The sequence below is a fragment of the Capricornis sumatraensis genome, chromosome 6 (genome assembly GCF_032405125.1).
Source record: "Capricornis sumatraensis isolate serow.1 chromosome 6, serow.2, whole genome shotgun sequence".
Classification (NCBI taxonomy): Eukaryota; Metazoa; Chordata; class Mammalia; order Artiodactyla; family Bovidae; genus Capricornis; species Capricornis sumatraensis.
In genome coordinates this window covers 110392047-110410531 of record NC_091074.1, presented here as the reverse complement: position 1 = coordinate 110410531, position 18485 = coordinate 110392047, and the positions used below count along the sequence as shown (strand labels likewise).

The following is an 18485-nucleotide window of genomic DNA, read 5'->3' as shown; positions in this document are numbered from 1 at the left end:
TAATTTTTGTTTATAGACTGAAATACAAGTAGTTTAGAATGAGACAGACTAAAGTTGTGAGGTTTTTCTCCAGCAGATGGCAGCAGTCTAAATGTAGAAGTGGGTGAAATCAAACGTGGATGGACGGAGTGCTTTCAGTTGTCAAGAATGGGTGACATTGAGAACAAAGGGGTAAGGGTGTTGAGGGTGTCAGGCAAGGAGAGTGGTAGAAGTGATATAACAATGAGTTTTTTTTTTTTGAGATGGGGGGGGAAGCTGAGGGTGGGGGTGTTAGAATATTAGTAGACAGTTTTGAGTGAGGAGGTCTTAGGGGATTTCCTGAGAGCAATCAGAGTGGGAGCAAGTGGTTCAGAAGAATAGGTGATGGGGAGATCCTGGTGGAGCAGCTCAGAGGAGGACACAGTCTAGGATGTGGCTGTGGATATGGGTAGCTCAGGTGGAGTGGAGTAGCTTCACAGCAGTGAACTCAAGGCACTCTGAGACCCAGTTTTGATGGCTTATCTATATAAGGACTTACATGTTACCCAAGAGAATGCTAGGAATGCTTGCCTCTATGGGGGAGAGAGGAACTCTCAATGAGCCAGGTGTCAGAGTGAGGTGGAAGAATGACTGTGATGAAGAAGGGTAGAGGATGGAAGAGTCAGTGACACCAGCATCAAAGGAAACTCTAAAAATATGTACATCCAGCTAAAGCACTAGATGATCATATGATCTGGGACTTTTACATGGTTTTTTTTTTCCTTTATAAGCCCCTATATTATATGTACATCTTGAGTTGGTGGTGGCTAGAGTATTATTGGGTTAACATTGTGTGTGATGACTCCTTATACTGAAAACTCTTTTCCAGAGCTCTAATAGGCAGGCTCAAGTGAAGTACCATGGCTCAGTTGCTCAGTTATGCATTCCAAAGGCAGATAATTTGGGGATGTCCTCATAAAAGTTTAAAATGTCTATTCTAGAGACTTGTCTATGGATTCCTTATGAATGAAAAGAAAAGGATTTTGCCCAGTAACTCTAGTGCAATCTCCTTCACCTGGGTAGGCTCAAGGGATTACTGTAGACTAGCTTGACATTTGGAGAAGGCAATGGCACCCCACTCCAGTGCTCTTGCCTGGAAAATCCCATGGACGGAGGAGCCTGATAGGCTGCAGTTCACGGGGTCGCTAAGAGTCGGACACGACTGAGCGACTTCACTTTCACTTTTCACTTTCATGCATTGGAGAAGGAAATGGCAACCCACTCCAGTGTTCTTGCCTGGAGAATCCCAGGGACGGGGGAGCCTGGTGGGCTGCCGTTTATGGGGTTGCACAGAGTCGGACATGACTGAAGCGACTTAGCAGCAGCAGCAGCAGCAGCTTGACATTTGGTTAATCGGAGATGTAGTTATGCATTTTAAGCTTAGTCTTATAGCTGGTTGAGGGGGAGGTTGCATAGGCTAGATAGGGTAACTTTGTAAAGTTGTCACCCAGTTTAGCTTGCTGTTGTATTAAAAATAATTCTATGTGGGTGAGGATAAGTAGAAGGAAGCTCCTTGCTTTCTTTCCATTTTGCTTGTAGTATAGGTATCTGCAAGCCAAACAAATTTAATGCATCCCTTTCTTTAATCTCTTTAATCCCTTTAATCTCATGACAGTTTAAAGTTCTAGGTCGAAGGCGGTATCTGGATACTTTTTATCATGCAACATCGTTTAACTTTACTACGAGGGAACAGACGGCAGTGGTGTGCTTAGATCTGTATCCAGCAACTGACTACACGGTGAATGTCACTCTACTGGGATCTCCGGAGTGGCTGTCAGTGCAAACAACAGTAACCACCGCACCAGCAGGTAGGTGGGGATGTCTTTCTGTTTGGGATCTTAAGACAACAAGTTAAATCTGTGTATTGAACTACACAACATGGGGGAGCATAAAGAATGCTAGTCTTGGAGGCAAGAGACCTGGGTTCTCGGTCTAACAAACTGCCAGTTTTGTCTGGGGTACAAGGTCTCTGAATCTTCCCTCCCCAACAGGGGTGCTGGCTCAGACCAGGAACTGAATGATTTACTCAGGGATCTCTAGGGGTAATGGATCGAGCATTGTGTAAGGCTTTCTATCTTTCGCCTCAAATTTAAGACAGCTGAAACCTAAACTTAGACATGATGGCCAACTAGAACCAACTTCCAGGAGTTTGGAAATGTGAGCTCCACTGTGTCGGGCATTGGAGGGACAAGGAGGCCACCTGACTGGGTCTCATACAAGCACATTAACCCAACACAGAGAACAGTGGCCTAAAGCAGATTAGGCTCCTTCTCCTGTGGCTTGTGTTGTTGCTGTTTAGCCGCTCAGTTGTGTCACTCTTGCGACCCCATAGACTGCAGCACACCAGGCTTCCCGGTCCTTCACTCTCTCCTGGAGCTTGCCCAAACTTGTGTCCATTGAGTCAGTGATGCCATTCAACCATCTCATCCTCTGTTGTCCCCTTCTCCTCCTGCCTTCAGTCTTTCCCAGAATCAGAATCTTTTCCAGTGAGTCGACTCTTCACATCAGGTGGCCAAAGTATTGGAGCTTCAGCTTCAGGATCTGTCCTTTCAATGAATATTCAGGGTTGATTTCCTTTCCGATAGAAGCGGCTGCGTCAACTCCACAGCTCTCCCTAGTGGCGAGAGATGCTGATGTTGCTACAATTAATTTCCTGTTGTTTTTTTTTTTTGCCGTCCTGTAGGGCCTTCAGCCTCTTTAGTTCCCCGCTGCTGCTGCTAAGTCGCTTCAGTCGTGTCCGACTCTGTGCAACCCCATAGATGGCAGCCCACTAGGCTTCTCTGTCCCTGGGATTCAAACCCGCACCCACTGCATTGGAAGTGCTGAGTCTTAACTGCTGGACTGCCAGGGAAGTCCTTCTACAATTAATTTCTTTTGTTCTTTTATCAGTAAGGTTTAAGGGACAAACCTATGGACAGCCAGGCAGAGACGCTGCCCCCTTTGAAGGAAAACAGTAGAATAAGATAGGTCTTGCTCCTGAGGCCTTTATCCTGTTCACCCACTGATCTTTGCGGGTCGAGAGTGAACACTTTGGTCTTCGTACTTGGAAGGCTCTGAAATATAATAGACACAAGTGAGGCCCATGCAGTACAGGAGAATGAAAATTCACTATTTTATTTTCCATCTCAGATTATGCTTGGTATCAACAGACATTGCACGATGCATATCTCCTCACAGCATAAACCTAGCCCCCACATCCATTTCCAGAATTTGAATATACATTTCCTCCAACTGTTCAATCCTCAGAGGAATATAAGTCTGAAATTAACACCTACTTCTCCTTGTAAATTAACGTGTAAAGGCACTCGAGTCCCAGGTTCTTTCCTCCCCAGTGTTTTCTCTGCAAAGTCTCTGTCAGAGTGGCCTGCTTGTGATGGAGAGTGTGCTCTAGCTGTTACATCCTAGGAATCTTGTTTTTTTGTGACTTCTTGGTGGAGGTGGTGCTCAGTCACTCAGTCGTGTCCGACTCTTTGCGACCCCATGAACAGTACCCTGCCAGGCTTCGCTGTCCATGGGATTCTCCAGACAAGAATACTGGCGCGGGTTGCCATTTCCTCCTCCAGGGGATCTTCCCAACCCAGGGACTGAAACTGCATCTGTTGATCTCCTGCCTTGGCAGGCGTATTCTTTATCACTGAGCCACCTGGAAAGCCTATATTACTAAGGTACCTCCAAAGTTGAAGTAATCTTGAATTATCCCAAGTTTCACCTTTCAGTGTCTCAACGTGAGTCCCAGAGTTACAGAACTTTGAAAAGCAAAATTAAGTGACAGCTGTACAACACTGTGAGTGTACTAAATATCATTGAATTGTATACATTAAAGTGGTTAATTTTATGTTGTGTGAATGTCAGTGAGAAAAACTCGGTGGATTAGATCTGTTTGTCTTGCTCCTGGGCCTCAGTTACCTTCTGCGTGATTCCTTATGTGACATAATGAAAGTAAAATGTTTAACACAGTTCCTAGTACATAATAATGATGATGACGACAGTACTAGCTTTATTTACTCATTTGTTTAGGTTAGTTTTTATTGGAATATAGTTGCTTTACAACGTTGTGTTAGTTTTTACTGTATAGTGAAGTGAATCAGCTATACGTAGTCATAGATCCCCTCTTTCTTGGATTTCCTTCCCGTTTGGGACACCACAGAGCACTGAGCAGAGTCCCCTGAGCTGCACAATGGGTTTGCATCAGTTGTCTATTTTATACACAGTAGCAGCTCTAACTTTGCTTTTTGAGCACTGAAGATGTACAGCCATTGTCCAAAGTGCTATCCTTGAGTCAACCCGAACCTACCCAACCTTCTGAGGAAGGCATTGCTATTATTCCCCTTTTACAGACAAGGACCATGAGGCACAGAGAAAGTTAAGCAGCTTGCCCAAGATCACAAAACTCGTGAGAGATAAAAGTGGGATTTGAACACAGTCTGGCTCCAGGGCCCTCATTTTTAAACAGTGCATGTGCTGCTTTTCACTAAATATTAGTACTCAAAAAAAAAAAAAGCAAAATTTTGCTCCTAGAACCTAGCACATGTTAGTCCAGACCTCCTTTGCTTTTGTCAGCCTTGCAGCATGAGCAGAAACTTCAAGTGCCATGGGTGTGTAAATGCATTCATTGAATAAACGTTCCTTTCTTATCTATTGTGTGTCAGGCAGGTTCTTATAGCTGACAGTGCAGCAGCAATAAAACAGTCTCAGCTGTCACGGGGTTGGAGTCAGGAGGTTGGAGAGGAGACAGATAAACAAGTAAGGAAATATATCATATGTTAGGTGGGGCTAAGTGGTAAGATGAAGACTAAAATTTGGCAAAGGGAGTGGCAGTTGATGGTCAGGGAGGGCCTCTATTGTAAAGAGACATTTAAGTACAGGTTTGAAGGAGGTGAGGAGAACACCATGTGACAGGCATGTCCTTGGCATGTTCCGGGAACATCAGGGAAGCCGGCATGGCTGCAGCAGAGTGAGTTGGAGAAAGGGGTAGGAGATGCAGTCTCTGGCTTGAGTATAATGAGGGGGTCGTGCTGCCAGGGTGAGAAAGTGAGACTGTGGTTCTCTCCTCCTTTGCAAGGTGGACCCCAGATTATCCAGAGTGAGTATAATCTGCCGTATGATGTGTCCTCCTCTATAGGCCACCAAGTAATCAGAAGTCCACCCGCCGTGAATTTCAACTCAATTTGGGAAATCTCTTTTCATAAAGTTCCTTGGATTCCGTCTGACCTTAGGCTGCTCATCTGTTGTCGGGGGAGGAAATCTGCTCTCTCTGAGCATTTTGGAATTTTGCCCATGGTGGCTCCAGGTCTTTCTTGTCTATCCCATGTATTTAGAACCTTGTATTTCCATTTCTCCTTCAGGCCCTGTTTCTCCCACCCTCCACCATTGCTAAAGATCTTGATCTGTGTAGTGAAAGAGCCTCCTTTCTCTGTAAGCAGGGCATCCATATCTATAGTAGGAAACTCTTCAAGTGAAATGCATTGTCTTAAAAAGAAATAGACCCTCTGACATGGAAAACAAAGTAAGGTTGCCAGAGAGGGATAGCAGGCGGCAGGTGGTGGTGTTTAGTTGCTAAGTCGGGCCCGACTCTTTTGCACCCATGATGACTCTTTTGCAACCACAGTGACCGTAGCCTGCCAGGCTTCTCTGTCCATTGGATTCTGGAGTGGGTTGCCATTTCCTTCCCCAGGGGATCTTCCCGACCCAGGGATTGAACCCACGTTTCCTGCGTTGGCAGGTGGCTTCTTTACCACTGAGCCATCTGGGAAGCTCCAGTGGGGGCAAGGGGCAGAGATAAATGAAGAATTTGGGATTAACATATACACGCTGCTATATATAAGGTAGGGCTTCCCTGTCGGCTCAGGTAAATCTAGAACCTTTACCTAGAATCTTTACCTGATTCTAGGTAAAGAGTCTGCCTGCCAATCAGGAGATGCAGGAGACTGGGATTCAGTCTCTGGGTTGGGAAGATCCCCTAGAGAAGGAAATGGCCCTGCAGTATTCAATGGACAGAGGAACCTGGCAGGCTACAGTCCATAGGGTCGCTAAAGTCAGACACAACTTAGCCACTAAACAACAGCAGCAACAACATATATAAGGTAGGGAAACAACAAGGACCTACTGTAGAGCGCAGAGAACTGTATTCAATATCTTGTAATAACATTTAATGGAAAAGAATCTGAAAAGTATATATATGTGTGTGTACATATATGTGTGTGTATATATATATATATTGTATATTTGAATCACTTTGCTGTACACTTGAAACTAACACAAAATTGTAAATTAACTATACTTCTATATACAGAAAGGAGGGTACATGACAAAAGGGGAGAAAAGTACACTCATAGTTCATTAGAAAGAAAGAAAGAAATATATTGTCTTGCAACACAGTCCCAACTTCCTGTTCCTTTCTCTGAATTTCTCTGTCCCCAGAAAGCTCCCAAGAATTGTCCTAATCCAAATGACTTCCTATTATTGAATGCCTTGCTTCTGAGTCCTGCTTCCTGGTTAAGAGGTTTCCTTTGTCTTTCCTGGAAAATTACCCTGCTCTGATCCTTGAGCTGCTGTTGAGTTTCTGGAACTCGTGCTTTCATTGGTCTGATGTGGTGCAGGAAGTCCCCTAGGTTAGTGGTTTTTCACCCAAACCCCACCTTTCCCTAGAACTGAATTTCTAAGACCTGATCTGCCCGTGTTTCTTTGATGGGAACCGAAGCACTCCTTCCTACCACCCTTTCCTTTACTGCATTGCGAGGGATAATCCTCCAGTGTCCAGGGCCTCCTACGTGTTCCATTCTGCTCCGTCAGGCTAGCTGAGTGCTAAGCTTTCAACCTTCCATGCCAGCTGTTTCTATTCCTTCTTCTTCCCCAGGCCTGGCTAATACCTTTTGCTATAGATTACTACTTACCTTCTCTGTATTTGCTTTTTGTTTTCGTACTTCAATTTTTGTGTTCCTAACATGTAACTTGGGATTCTGCCTGTGAGGTTTTCATAGAGCAAGAATGATGCCTTGCTTCAGTCAGTGTTCAGATAAAGTCTTCCCACCTTCCCTTTTGTTGGGAGGTATTTATTTCTGTTCGGTTCAGTCTGTGACCTCAGCCTGGGCCTGATCAAGGAGGCACCCTGAATCCTCCTTACATCTCTGCTTTTCTGCTCCTTCTTTTCAAGTTTTAAATCCGTGTATTTCCTGGGCAGACTTCCTTATAGTCTGTGCCATACCTGGTGTTTCAGCTGTAAGAACAATATCACCTTGAATCTCACTGAATGATGCCTGAAGAATCCTGCACTGATCTTTCTATCTTTCTCTTATTAAATATGTCACATTTTCTGTAGCTACATAGTACCACAACTCCAGTTATTGAAAAGCTCTCTGTTAGTGCTTACACGGGTTACCTATTTACACCTGTCAGAGGACCCTTCTTGATAGAATAATACTTAACTCTGATCCCACCTTTTGGGGGATCATCTTGTTTTTCCCCCAGAATAGCCCCTTTATTCTTCTCTTTGATGATTTTCAGCCATTTCCCTGACCTAGTGAGTATTTCTACCTTTTCTAGTCTCTTTAGAGCGGTTACATTTGGATATATCTCCTTTTCCTTATCGTAGTTTTCTAGCTGGGCTAATAACATTGTACAGGAGGCAGTGATCAAAGCCATCCCCAAGAAGAAGAAATTCAAAAAGGCAAAATGGCTGTTTGGGGAGGCCTTACAAATAGCTGAGAATAGAATAGAAGCAAAAAGCAAACGAGAAAAGGAGATATAAGCATCTGAATGCAGAGTTCCAAAGAATAGCAAGGAGAGATAAGAAAGCCTTCCTCAGTGATCAATGCACAGAAATAGAGGAAAGTAATAGAATGGGAAAGACTAGAAATCTCTTCAAGAAAATTAGAGATACCAAGGGAACATTTCATGCAAAGATGGGCTCAATAAAGGACAGAAATGATATGGACCTAACAGAAACAGAAGATATTAAGAAGAGGTGGCAAGAATACACAGAAGAACTGTACAAAAAAGAACTTCATGACCCAGATAATCATGATGGTGTGATCACTGGACTAGAGCCAAACCTTCTGAAACGTGAAGTCAAGTGGGCTTTAGGAAGCATCACCATGAACAAAGCTAGTGGAGGTGATGGAATTCCAGTTGAGCTATTTCAAATCCTGAAAGATGATGCTGTGAAAGTGCTGCACTCAATATGCCAGCAAATTTGGAAAATTCAGCAGTGGCCACAGGACTGTATATTTTCACCCTGCTTATTTAATTTATATGCAGAGTACATCATATGAAATGCTGGGTTGGATGAAGCACAAGCTGGAATCAAGATTATTGGGAGAAATATCAATAACCTCAGATATGCAGATGACATCACCCTTATGACAAAAAGTGAAGAAGAACTAAAGAGCCTCTTGATGAAAGTGAAAGAGGAGAGCGAAAAAGTTGGCTTGAAACTCAACATTCAGAAAACTAAGATCATGGCATCTGGTCCCATCACTTCAAGGCAAATAGATGGGGAAACAATGGAAACAGTGACAGACTTTATATTTTTTGGGCTCCAAAATCACTGCAGATGGTGACTGCAGCCATGAAATTAAAAGACATTTGATCCTTGGAAGAAAAGCTATGACCAACCTAGACAGCATATTGAAAACAGAGACATTACTTTGCAGACAAAGGTCCGTTTAGTCAAAGCTATGGTTTTTCCAGTAGTCATGTGAGAGTTAAACTATAAAGAAAGCTGAGTGCCGACGAATTGATGCTTTTGAACTGTGGTGTTGGAGAAAACCCTTGGACTGCAAGGAGATCCAACCAGTCCATCCTAAAGGAAATCAGTCTTGAATATTCATTGGAAGAACTGATACTGAAGCTGAAACTCCAATACTTTGGCCGCCTGATGGGAAGAACTGACTCATTGGAAAAGACCCTGATGCTGGCAAAGATTGAGGGCAGGAGGAAAAGGAGACGACAGAGGATGAGATGGTTGGATGGCATCACTGACTAGGTGGACATGAGTTTGAGCACGCTCCGGGAGTTGGTGATGGACAGGGAAGCTTGGCGTGCTTCGTGCAGTCCATGGGGTCACAATCGCAGTCGGACACGACTGAGCGACTGAACTGAACTGAATATGATTTCAAATTTTCTTCTTCTCCTTCACTTTACTCCATTTTCTCCCAATATTGTCCCATTTGCAAGATCAAAACCTCTTCTGTAAACTGATTTCATTCCTTTTTCAGAGCTTGAGCAAATCTCATCTTTAGAAAGAAAGGGTTCTGTCCAATACCTTTTATGACTTTTTCTCAGCACTTGAGTTTGTAATAATCCCACTGGATTTTATCCCCTTTTCAACCAGGAAGAATCCCTGGTCTAGAATCCCCAGGCTGTTGTTGTTGTTCAGTTGCGAAGTCGTGTCCGACTTCTCGTGACCCCATGGACTCCAGGGGTCCAATGCAGTCCTCCAGGCTGCATGTCTGGAGGCCTCCCTTTCCTTTACTGTCTCCCAGAGTTTGCCCAAGTTCATATCCATCGAATTGGTGATGCCATTCAACCATCTCATCCTCTATGACCCTGTTCTTCTGCCTTCAGTCTTTCCCAGCTCAGGGTCTTTTCTAGTGAGTTGGCTCTTTGCATCATGCGGCCAAAGCATTGGAGCTTCAGCTTCAGCATCAGTCCTTCCACAAGTAGGACTGGAAGGACTGATGCTTTAGGATTAACTGGTTTGATCTCTCAGTCTGGGGCTCTGTAAAACAATCCAGAGCAATTTGAGAGCCTGTGGTGTTGGGGTGACTCTTGAGCCTGTAGACAAACCATGGGTTCAGTCTTTTCTCAGATCTCTTCATTCTGAACAAGATAAAGAGAGACAGAATTTGAGGCAGCTAATCTCCTGTTGTCTGCTAATGTCTGGCACCCCCAGATGCTCTCTAAAATCCATCAAAATCTGCCACTAGTGATCTTTTTGTGCTCACAAACTTTAGCTAACAGAAGAATCACCTGGAGAGCTTATTAAAGCATAGGTTCCTGAACTCCATCCTAGAGGTTCTGACTCAGCAGGCCTGGAGCGCAGACCTCAAAATTTCATTTCTAGTAAGTTTCCAGGCCTTGTTGATGCTGCCAGTCCATGTTTTGAGCAGCACTGCTCTAACCACACAAGCTACTTAGCTACTTCTGGGCAAATTAAAACCTTTACCTAGAAGAAAAGACACGATAAAGAGAAAGACCAAAAAAAAAAAAAAATAGTGGTAGTCAAAATAATTCAAAGTGCTCATGTCTAAGAAGCTCACACATTTTGCCTGATATGCGAAGTTTTCCTGGTAATTGAATATCTATCAATACCTCATCTAATTATTTTTTAATGTGGCTACACCAAGTCTTAGTTGTGGTGCGTGGGCCCTAGTTCCCTGGTCAGGGATGGACCCCAGGCCCCCTGCACTGGGAGCACGGAGTCCTAACCCCTGGACCACCAGGCAAGTCTCAGTGCTTGATCTATTCTTGCAGTTCTAGGTACAGAGACCAAGAGCCTCCATCTCTCCCGGGGGTGCTTTGCCCCCTGGTGGAGGCTCTTGTCTTGTTGCAGGTGGAAGATCGTGAGTCTTACCTACCCCGCTTCTGCAGACTGACACATGAAAGTAAAGTATTGACTTTATTTGCCTGAGCAAGTTCCCAGGAATTACCCCAACATAGTTCTAGTAAGAGTGACGCTGGAGAGTGAGGCTAAGATATGTGTGGCAAAATGGGGTTTCCTACTGTCTTTCCCCCTGGAAGTTCGGGTAGTTGGGTCTGCACAGGGACCCTTGCCTGGCTTATGCACCCAGTCTCAGGCTGACGATCCGAGGAGAAGGAATGGGCAGAGACAGGTTACTCACTTCTCGGAGACGAGATACACATGTCCCTTGGGCCTGAGTCTAGGCAGTTCCCAGACAGCAAGGATCTGCTTCTTTGGGCAGTGACCTATGACATATGAACTCCCCCCCTAGGAAATGTGACCGAAGGAATAGTAGCCTTCTTCTTACCTGTCAGATTACATATTTACTCTTCATTCCTTGAGGATTAGTGAGTAGTGAGTGGAGAGAGGCCATAACTGTTCTTTCTTTTGTAAAAATCAGGAGACAAGTAAGTAGCAAGCTTTAACACACATGACCTCTGTAATGTTAGAGAGTTGATTGGGAAAGGTCCATTCCAGTTCCAGGAGTGTATTTTAGGAAAGTAACTCTAAGTTCCTCCAAATTCATATATTTCAACATCCAAATTTCTTGACTGATTTCTTTACTATTGTTATTACATTTATCTGTTCAATTCTGTGTTTTCATTGATAGAGTAAGAGTTTATTATTCATAGAGTAAGAGTTTATTATTGGTGTCAAATTATTTGTGTCAAATACTTATCCTGTTTTATCATTTTTTAAAATTTGTTTATGATGTCTTTGATGTATAAAGGCTTTAGGTTTCTATGCAGTCCAATTGATTGATCTTTCCTTTGTGATTTATTGCATTAATGTTAAATACAGATTTTTCAAACAAAAGTTTTTATTTATAGCCCATCTTTTTTTTCTAGGACTTTAAGTAACCTACATCATAGGGAAAGTGTTAGTTGCTCTGTCGTGTCCGGCTCTTTGTGACCCCGTGGACTGTAGCCCGCCAGGCTCCTCTGTCGGAGGGATTAACCTGGCAAGAATACTGGAGTGGGTTGCCATTTCCTCCTCCAGCAGATCTTCCCAACCCAGGGATCGCACCTGGGTCTCCCGCATTGCAGGCAGATTCTTTACCATCTGAGCCACCAGGAAAGCTAAGTGACCTGCATGGGTATATAAAATAAGTAGGTAACCTAAAGAAGAATGTAAAACAAACTCAGGGACCTAAAAAGGATGTCAGAATAAGGCTAAGAATAGTTCATATCCTTATAATCTATTTACTTTTTCATCAGTGGCTTGCACATTTAGGTTTAAGTTGTCAACCCATCCAGCCAGGAAGAAAGCCATTACATGACTTATAAGGTTACAACAAATGGTGTTCTTGGAAAGAAGTAAAGTTATTTTCAACATATAGAAATTTCTGATTGGGGGAGGGGCGTTTCATAAGTAATTCAGTGTTTGAGCAGCATTTTATGAGGACTTTATGATGCTGTTTCTTTATTGCCCCTCAACATGGCTCATTGTGTCTTAGAAAAGCACAATTCACTGTGGAGTGGGCAGGGAAAGGTGCCTCCGAAATGCCTGTGCTCTGCTGATCTGACTTGATTCAGGGGTACGATTAGCTTAGTTTAGATTATTTGGAGGAATGAACTGGAGTCCATGTTTTTCAGGAAATGTTTCCTAAATATTGCTGCTCGATAAATGATGGGGCCCATGTGTTCAGATGATTCTGTCTCATCTGTCCCTAGGAAACAGTTGATCTGTGTTGCCAGTTGAATTACAAGGATCTGTGCCGGAAAAGAAGCTGCCTGCCTCCATTATAGGGTTAAGCCGAGTCTAGGGAGCTAAGCTAAGGGAAATGTACAAATCTGCCCTCCATGGTTGAATCTCAATTCCTGTCCTTACAACGTGATCACATACTTTTAGCCTGAAAATCTCATGGTGGTTGTAACTAGATACCAAATTTGTCTTAAGAAAAATTTCAACAAAATAATGAACTCTCAACTTTGAATAATGGTTATATCCTTCTAAGATCAACTGAAATATACATCAAGGACAACTAAAATGATGCCCTATTTATAGAGTTATAGAAGGGCTGTAAAAATAGTAACTGAGCTTTCCAGATAGTTGATTTGTTGCCATTTTTTTCTTGACAATATTTACCTTGAAAAACCAACTGTCTGTTTAGGCTGCTCCTAATTAGAGGTTTAAAACCAAATCATTTATGACTAAGAGAATGCTGGTTTTTCTGTGCTCTTTAGAAGAGGATTGCTTGCATTTAGTTACTTCTAAAATAGTGTTGGTAAATTTTAAAAAGTATCTAAAAAAGAGGAACAGGCCACGTTTCCTCTATTCCCTGGTTGAATTCCTGACTGATGAAGTGGCTTACGATAGCAGGTTTTCTAACAGCATGCATAATTTGAGATCTCTTGGGACCTTATAAACCTTCCCCTGTAACTGATTGCTGTTCACAGAATTGAAGTCCAAACAAAAGATAGTAAAGACCACAAATAATTTAACATGGTTTCTGATATTTTCCCACAAAATGATAAATACTGTAATAACATTTCTGGGTGGAAAAGGTATGTCTGAAGTCAGCCTGCTTCTCTTATAAGCCATCAGCCTGAGAAACTCATACTTGCCATTGGCCAAGCCAAAAATCAGCATATATTTTGCGTGGAATAGCCAGTCATCTATAATATGCCAAAAATGGAGAGAGAAAATGGTTGTTCTTTTTAAGATAATGACATTGTAGATCCAGCTAGGTAGAACCATACTCAGAGGATAAATAAAGATGAGTAAGTTCTTTGGAACTGGAGCTTGTCACTAAATGGATTTTAAATGGCTCTAGATGCAATGGGTTCGTCTCATTCTTCCGTTTCAGGGCCACTATATTCGAATCATGTGCACAGACAAAGAGGCTCCAAGGCTCTCTCCTTGGCTGAAATCAGACAAAAGACCACTTACTTCTTAGTTTACCCCATCCATTAATACAGTACAAAGGAAACCTGACTACTTGATGTTCTTTTTTCTTTTCATTTCCTTGTGACTTTTAAATTTGATATAATTTCAAATTTCTCTCTCTTGTTCTCTCTTTCTCTCCCCTTTTCCTGAAATAAATCCCACTTTGTCATAGTACATTGTTTTTTTTAATATGGCATTAGATTCTGTTTCTTTGAGTATTTTTGCACCAATATTCATAAGTGATGTGAATTTATAGTTTTCTTTCTTCTTCTGTACTATCCTTATCAGGTTTAGACATTAATATCTTCTTTGTTTCATAAAAAGAATTTGGAAAGTTTCCTTCATCGTTACAATTTATGAAGCATTTGGACTACCTGTTCTTGGATGGTTTGGTAGAATTCCTCTGGGTAACAGTCTAGGCCTAGGTATTTTCTGTGTTAGTTCCTTGATGATGGTCTTAATTTTTTCTTTTTTTTATGGACATTGGTATGTTTCAGCTTTTAATGTCCAATGGAGTCCATGTTGGTAAACTGTAGTAGGAATTACCCATTTTATCTGTTTTCAAAATTTATTTGCATGGTGGTCTGCAAAAGTAACTTTTTGAATTTTATTTTGTTTCAAAGATTATTTCTCCTTTTACTTGATTTTTTCCTTTTTATTTTCTAGCTGATTAGTTAGCAGTTTGTCTATTTTGATAAGTATTTTCAAAAAGTGAAGTTTTTTTTTTGTTGTTATTAATTAGATCTACTGTTTGTTTCCACAATTAGATCTACTCCACATCAGGGATTAGCAAAGTATGGACCGTGGGCCAAATCTGGCCTGTCATCTGATTTCATAAGAAAGTTTTATTGGAACACAGTCAAGTCATTTATTTACATATTGTCTGGTTGCTTTTGTGCTACAAAGCCAGGATTGAGTAGTTGTAACAGAAACATCTGGTCCAGAAAACCTAAAATATTTACTATTAGATCCTCTATAGAAACCTTTCCTGACTCCTGCTCTACATCATTAATTTCTGCTCTCATATTTCCTGTATGCTCTCTTATGCTTCCTTTTGCTTTAAAAAAGTGGTTGGAGTTTATCTGTATTCTTCTATTTTGGGTTCTCTTTTGACTTATAGGGGCTTCCCTTATGGCTCAGCTGATAAAGAATCTGCCTGCAATGTGGGAGGCCTGGGTTCGATCCCTGGGTTGGGAAGATCCCCTGGAGAAGGGAACGGCTACCCACTCTAGTGTACTGGCCTGGAGAATTCTGTGGACTGTATAGTCCATGGGGTTGCAAAGAGTCGCCTGAGCAACTTTCATTTTGACTTAATCGGATCTTACTCTCTCCCTGCACTTCTTTTTCCTGTCACCACATAGTTTTCAAAGGATACCTATTCCTTCCTTTTTAGTCTCTGCTTTCCCAGAAGCAATACCTTTCTCGTTGTTCAGTTGCGAAGTTGTGTCTGACTCCTTGCGACCCCATGAACTGCAGCACACCAAGTTTCCCTGTCCTTCACGATCTCCCAGAGTTTGCTCAAATTCATCTCCACTGAGTCACTGATGCCATCCAACCATCCCATCCTCTGTTGCTCCCTTCTTCTCTTGCCCTCAATCTTTCCCATCATCAGGGTCTTTCCCAGTGAGTCAGCTCTTTGTATCAGGTGGCCAAATGATTGGAGCTTCAGCTTCAGCGTCAGTCCTTCCAGTGAATACTCAGGGTTGATTTCCTTTAGGATTGACTGGTTTGACTTGAAGTCCCATAGATTTTTCTTCTTTTGCTTGTAGTTAGTACTCTGATATGCCAGGTCTCTTTATCAGTATTTTCACCCTTAAGGTGAAATTCCTCTTTCTGGGAGTGACTCTGCCTCATGATTGGGCCCTTTGCTTCCCTCTTCTCTTTCACAGGTTTCTTCTAGTGCCCCCTCACTCTCTAGAATGATGTGTGGGCAATTGAGAGATAGTTTTGCTGGGCCTTGCTATTCGTTTTTTCATAAAAGGTGATTAAAGTTTGCAGTTTTCTCTTGTCTTCCAGTGGTGACGACAGCATTGGTTTTATGTTGTTCTGTTTGCTTTTGCAGTTGATCTGAAGTATATTTTGGAGAATGTATGGAGAGATTTGAATTTAAGGGGCCAGCATTATCAGTGAAGTAACTGGAATGCTAATCTTAATGAACTCTTTTTTTGAACATTTATTTCTGGTTGTGCTGGGTCTTTGCTGCTGCACAGGCTCTTCTCTAGTTGCAGCGAGCGGGGGCTTCTCTTCCTTGCAGGGCGCGGGCCTCTCATTGCAGAGGCTTCTCTTGTCGTGGAGCATGGGCTTTAGAGTTGGTGGGCTTCGGAGCACAGGCTCAGTAGTTCTGGTGCACGGGCTCAGTTGCTCTGTGGCAAGTGGGATCTTCCCGGATCAGGGATCCTACCAGTGTCTCCTGCATTGGCCGGTAGATTCTTCCCCGCTGAGCCACCAGGGAAGCCCTGTAATAAACTCTTCAAGTGCTAACTTTCTGTCTCCCTGTCTCTGCTCTCCTGCCCTTTCTTCTACCTGGAAACCTCACCCCTCTTCGTCAGTTCCTACATTCCCTTCTTTCATGTACTGAAAGTACATGTTCCTTTTTCTGAATCTTTTCCAGGAGGAAATATTGGGAGGAGTTTGGCACAGTTACTCTGGAGTCAGGTTATCTAAATTCAAATCTCAGATCTGCTGTTTACAATCTCTGTGCCTTTAAGCAAGTTATTTAACCTCATGTGGCTAAACTGCCTTAACTATGGGAATAAGGGTTATGGATTTGTTGTGGGACTAAACGGGTTAATGCACATGGAAAACCAGCATATGTGATATGCAATAAGCATCTATCAAATATTAACTGTGACTTAAATTTATCTTATGGCATTTATTATATACTCCTTTATATTTTTGTTACATTGATATAGTGGGTAACTTCTCTTCTCGATTAAATACATATTAAGGGCAGGAACCATGTCTTATTCAGAGTACTTGTATTCCATTCGGTTAATATATCAGGTAGGGGCTTCCCTGGTAGCTCAGCTGGTAAAGAATCCACTTGCAATGCAGAGACCTGGGTTCCATCTCTGGGTTGGGAAGATTCCCTGGAGGAGGGCATGGCTACCCACTCCAGTATTTGTCAGGAGAATCCCATGGACAGAGGAGCCTGGCAGGCTACAGTGCATGGGATCGCAAAGAGTCGGACATGATTGAGCAACTTTCACACTCCCAGTATATCAGGTGCTTAGACTTCCTCATATTGCTGACTGCTTACATTTTAACAGTAGGGAATGCCATGCTCGCCACTGTCCTGGACACTAGGTGTACAAAGATGAATGAGCCATGGTGTTTCATAATACACACATGCATAATTATACATACATAGTAATATAATGCATAAAGTGTAGTTTGAAGTTGCAGGGGACTCTGGGAGCCCTGAGAAAGTAATGACTGATTTTCCCCAGAGTTGCTTGCCTGCATTAACAAAGCTGAAACATAATTTCTAAGAATCTGATGAACTAAGAGCCAAAATTTTTCTTCTCTGAGTCATTCTTGCAGGTCTGGTTTTTCAGCTTTAGGTTTCTTGTGGGTGGGGAAATGAGAGAGAGAAGGCAGAGTGACCACTGAAAGTGCAGCAGTGAATGGCCATTTGAATGAGAGACCGGGCATGTATAATACTTACTAGAGCAAAGGATCAGAGAGTGGGGCAGGACAGGATTCAGCGTGAGCTGGCTTCTACTGGGGATCCTTTTCCCCTCCAAGTGAGTCAGCAGGGATTCAACCTACCTTTAGTTCAAACAGTGAGCCCCTTGGATGGAGAGAAGGGAATCTAGACAGAGTCACTCTCTGACCAACATGGACCTAAACTTAACCAGTGAGTCGTTTCCTGTGAACAGAAGGAATTGTGGATCCACCATTACTGTAACATTACAGTTATTTGTGGCATGCAGGATCCAGTTCCCTTCCCAGGGATTGAACCCAGGCCCCCTGCCTTGGGAACACAGAGTCTTAGCCACTGGACCACCATGGAATTCCCAAGATTATATTTTAAGATTTATTTTTTTCGCTTGTTTATTTTCTGCCTTTCTCACTAGAATGAATTCCATTCTGTGCAGGGACTTCGTTTTCTTACCCCTTTATCCTGCTCCAAAGAATGCCTGGCACATAGTGAGAACTTTCTAAATATTCAGTGAATGAATGAGTAAACTTATTCCAAGAAGGACCATTGGAATCACCTTTGGAAGTACATTCCACTTGTAGATTACTTGGTGGAGAATTGGTATCTGCACTTTCCTATCTTTTCATTCAAGGATGTGGCATTTTTCTCTTTATTGTTTTCTTTCATGTCCTTCAGTTCAGTTCAGTTCAGTTCATGTCCTTCAGAGAAAAAAAATCTTCATGTTGTTGCCAAAATCTTGACTCCCTGTCCAACTGATGCCAAATAGAAATATGGAGACAGAGTTTGGAGAAAATCAAAAAGCAGATTTATTCTTTGCCAGGCAAAGGGGAAACACAGTAGGCTAATGCTTCAAGAACTGTACTCTGCTCTCTGGGAGATAGGGAAAAATTTTATATCCTAATGAATGTTTTGCTTTTTGGAGGGGCAAAATTTCAAAATGGCTATAGCAACCGGGTCTGGTGTCTCTGAAGTTATTGACCTGTGACCTTTTTGAAATGTAGCATGCTACAAGAGAAGAATGCCAGGTGCAGAGTAGAGTTTATATGGAATTAGAGTGTAATTAGTTTTGTTGAGCTTTGTGAAGGACAAATCTAGCTACAAGTGTTTGTAGTAACAGCTAAAGAATAATCAAGATTGCTTACCTCTTTTAGGCTTATTTATGCTGTTTCCCCAGCTTGTTCATTGTTTTCTTATTTTCCTTGTTTATCAGAAAAGAAAAGTCTCATGTCTGTT

At 42.4% G+C, this 18485-nt stretch overlaps 1 protein-coding gene across 1 annotated transcript in view; it reads left to right on the top strand.

Moving 5' to 3' along the window:
* Positions 1-18485, top strand: part of SUSD1 (sushi domain containing 1) — a 109369-nt gene that overhangs the window by 61367 nt on the left and 29517 nt on the right. The window contains exon 11 of the mRNA XM_068973655.1: positions 1634-1826. Coding sequence (XP_068829756.1) covers positions 1634-1826 — 193 coding nt within the window. The remainder of the gene's footprint in view (positions 1-1633; positions 1827-18485) is intronic.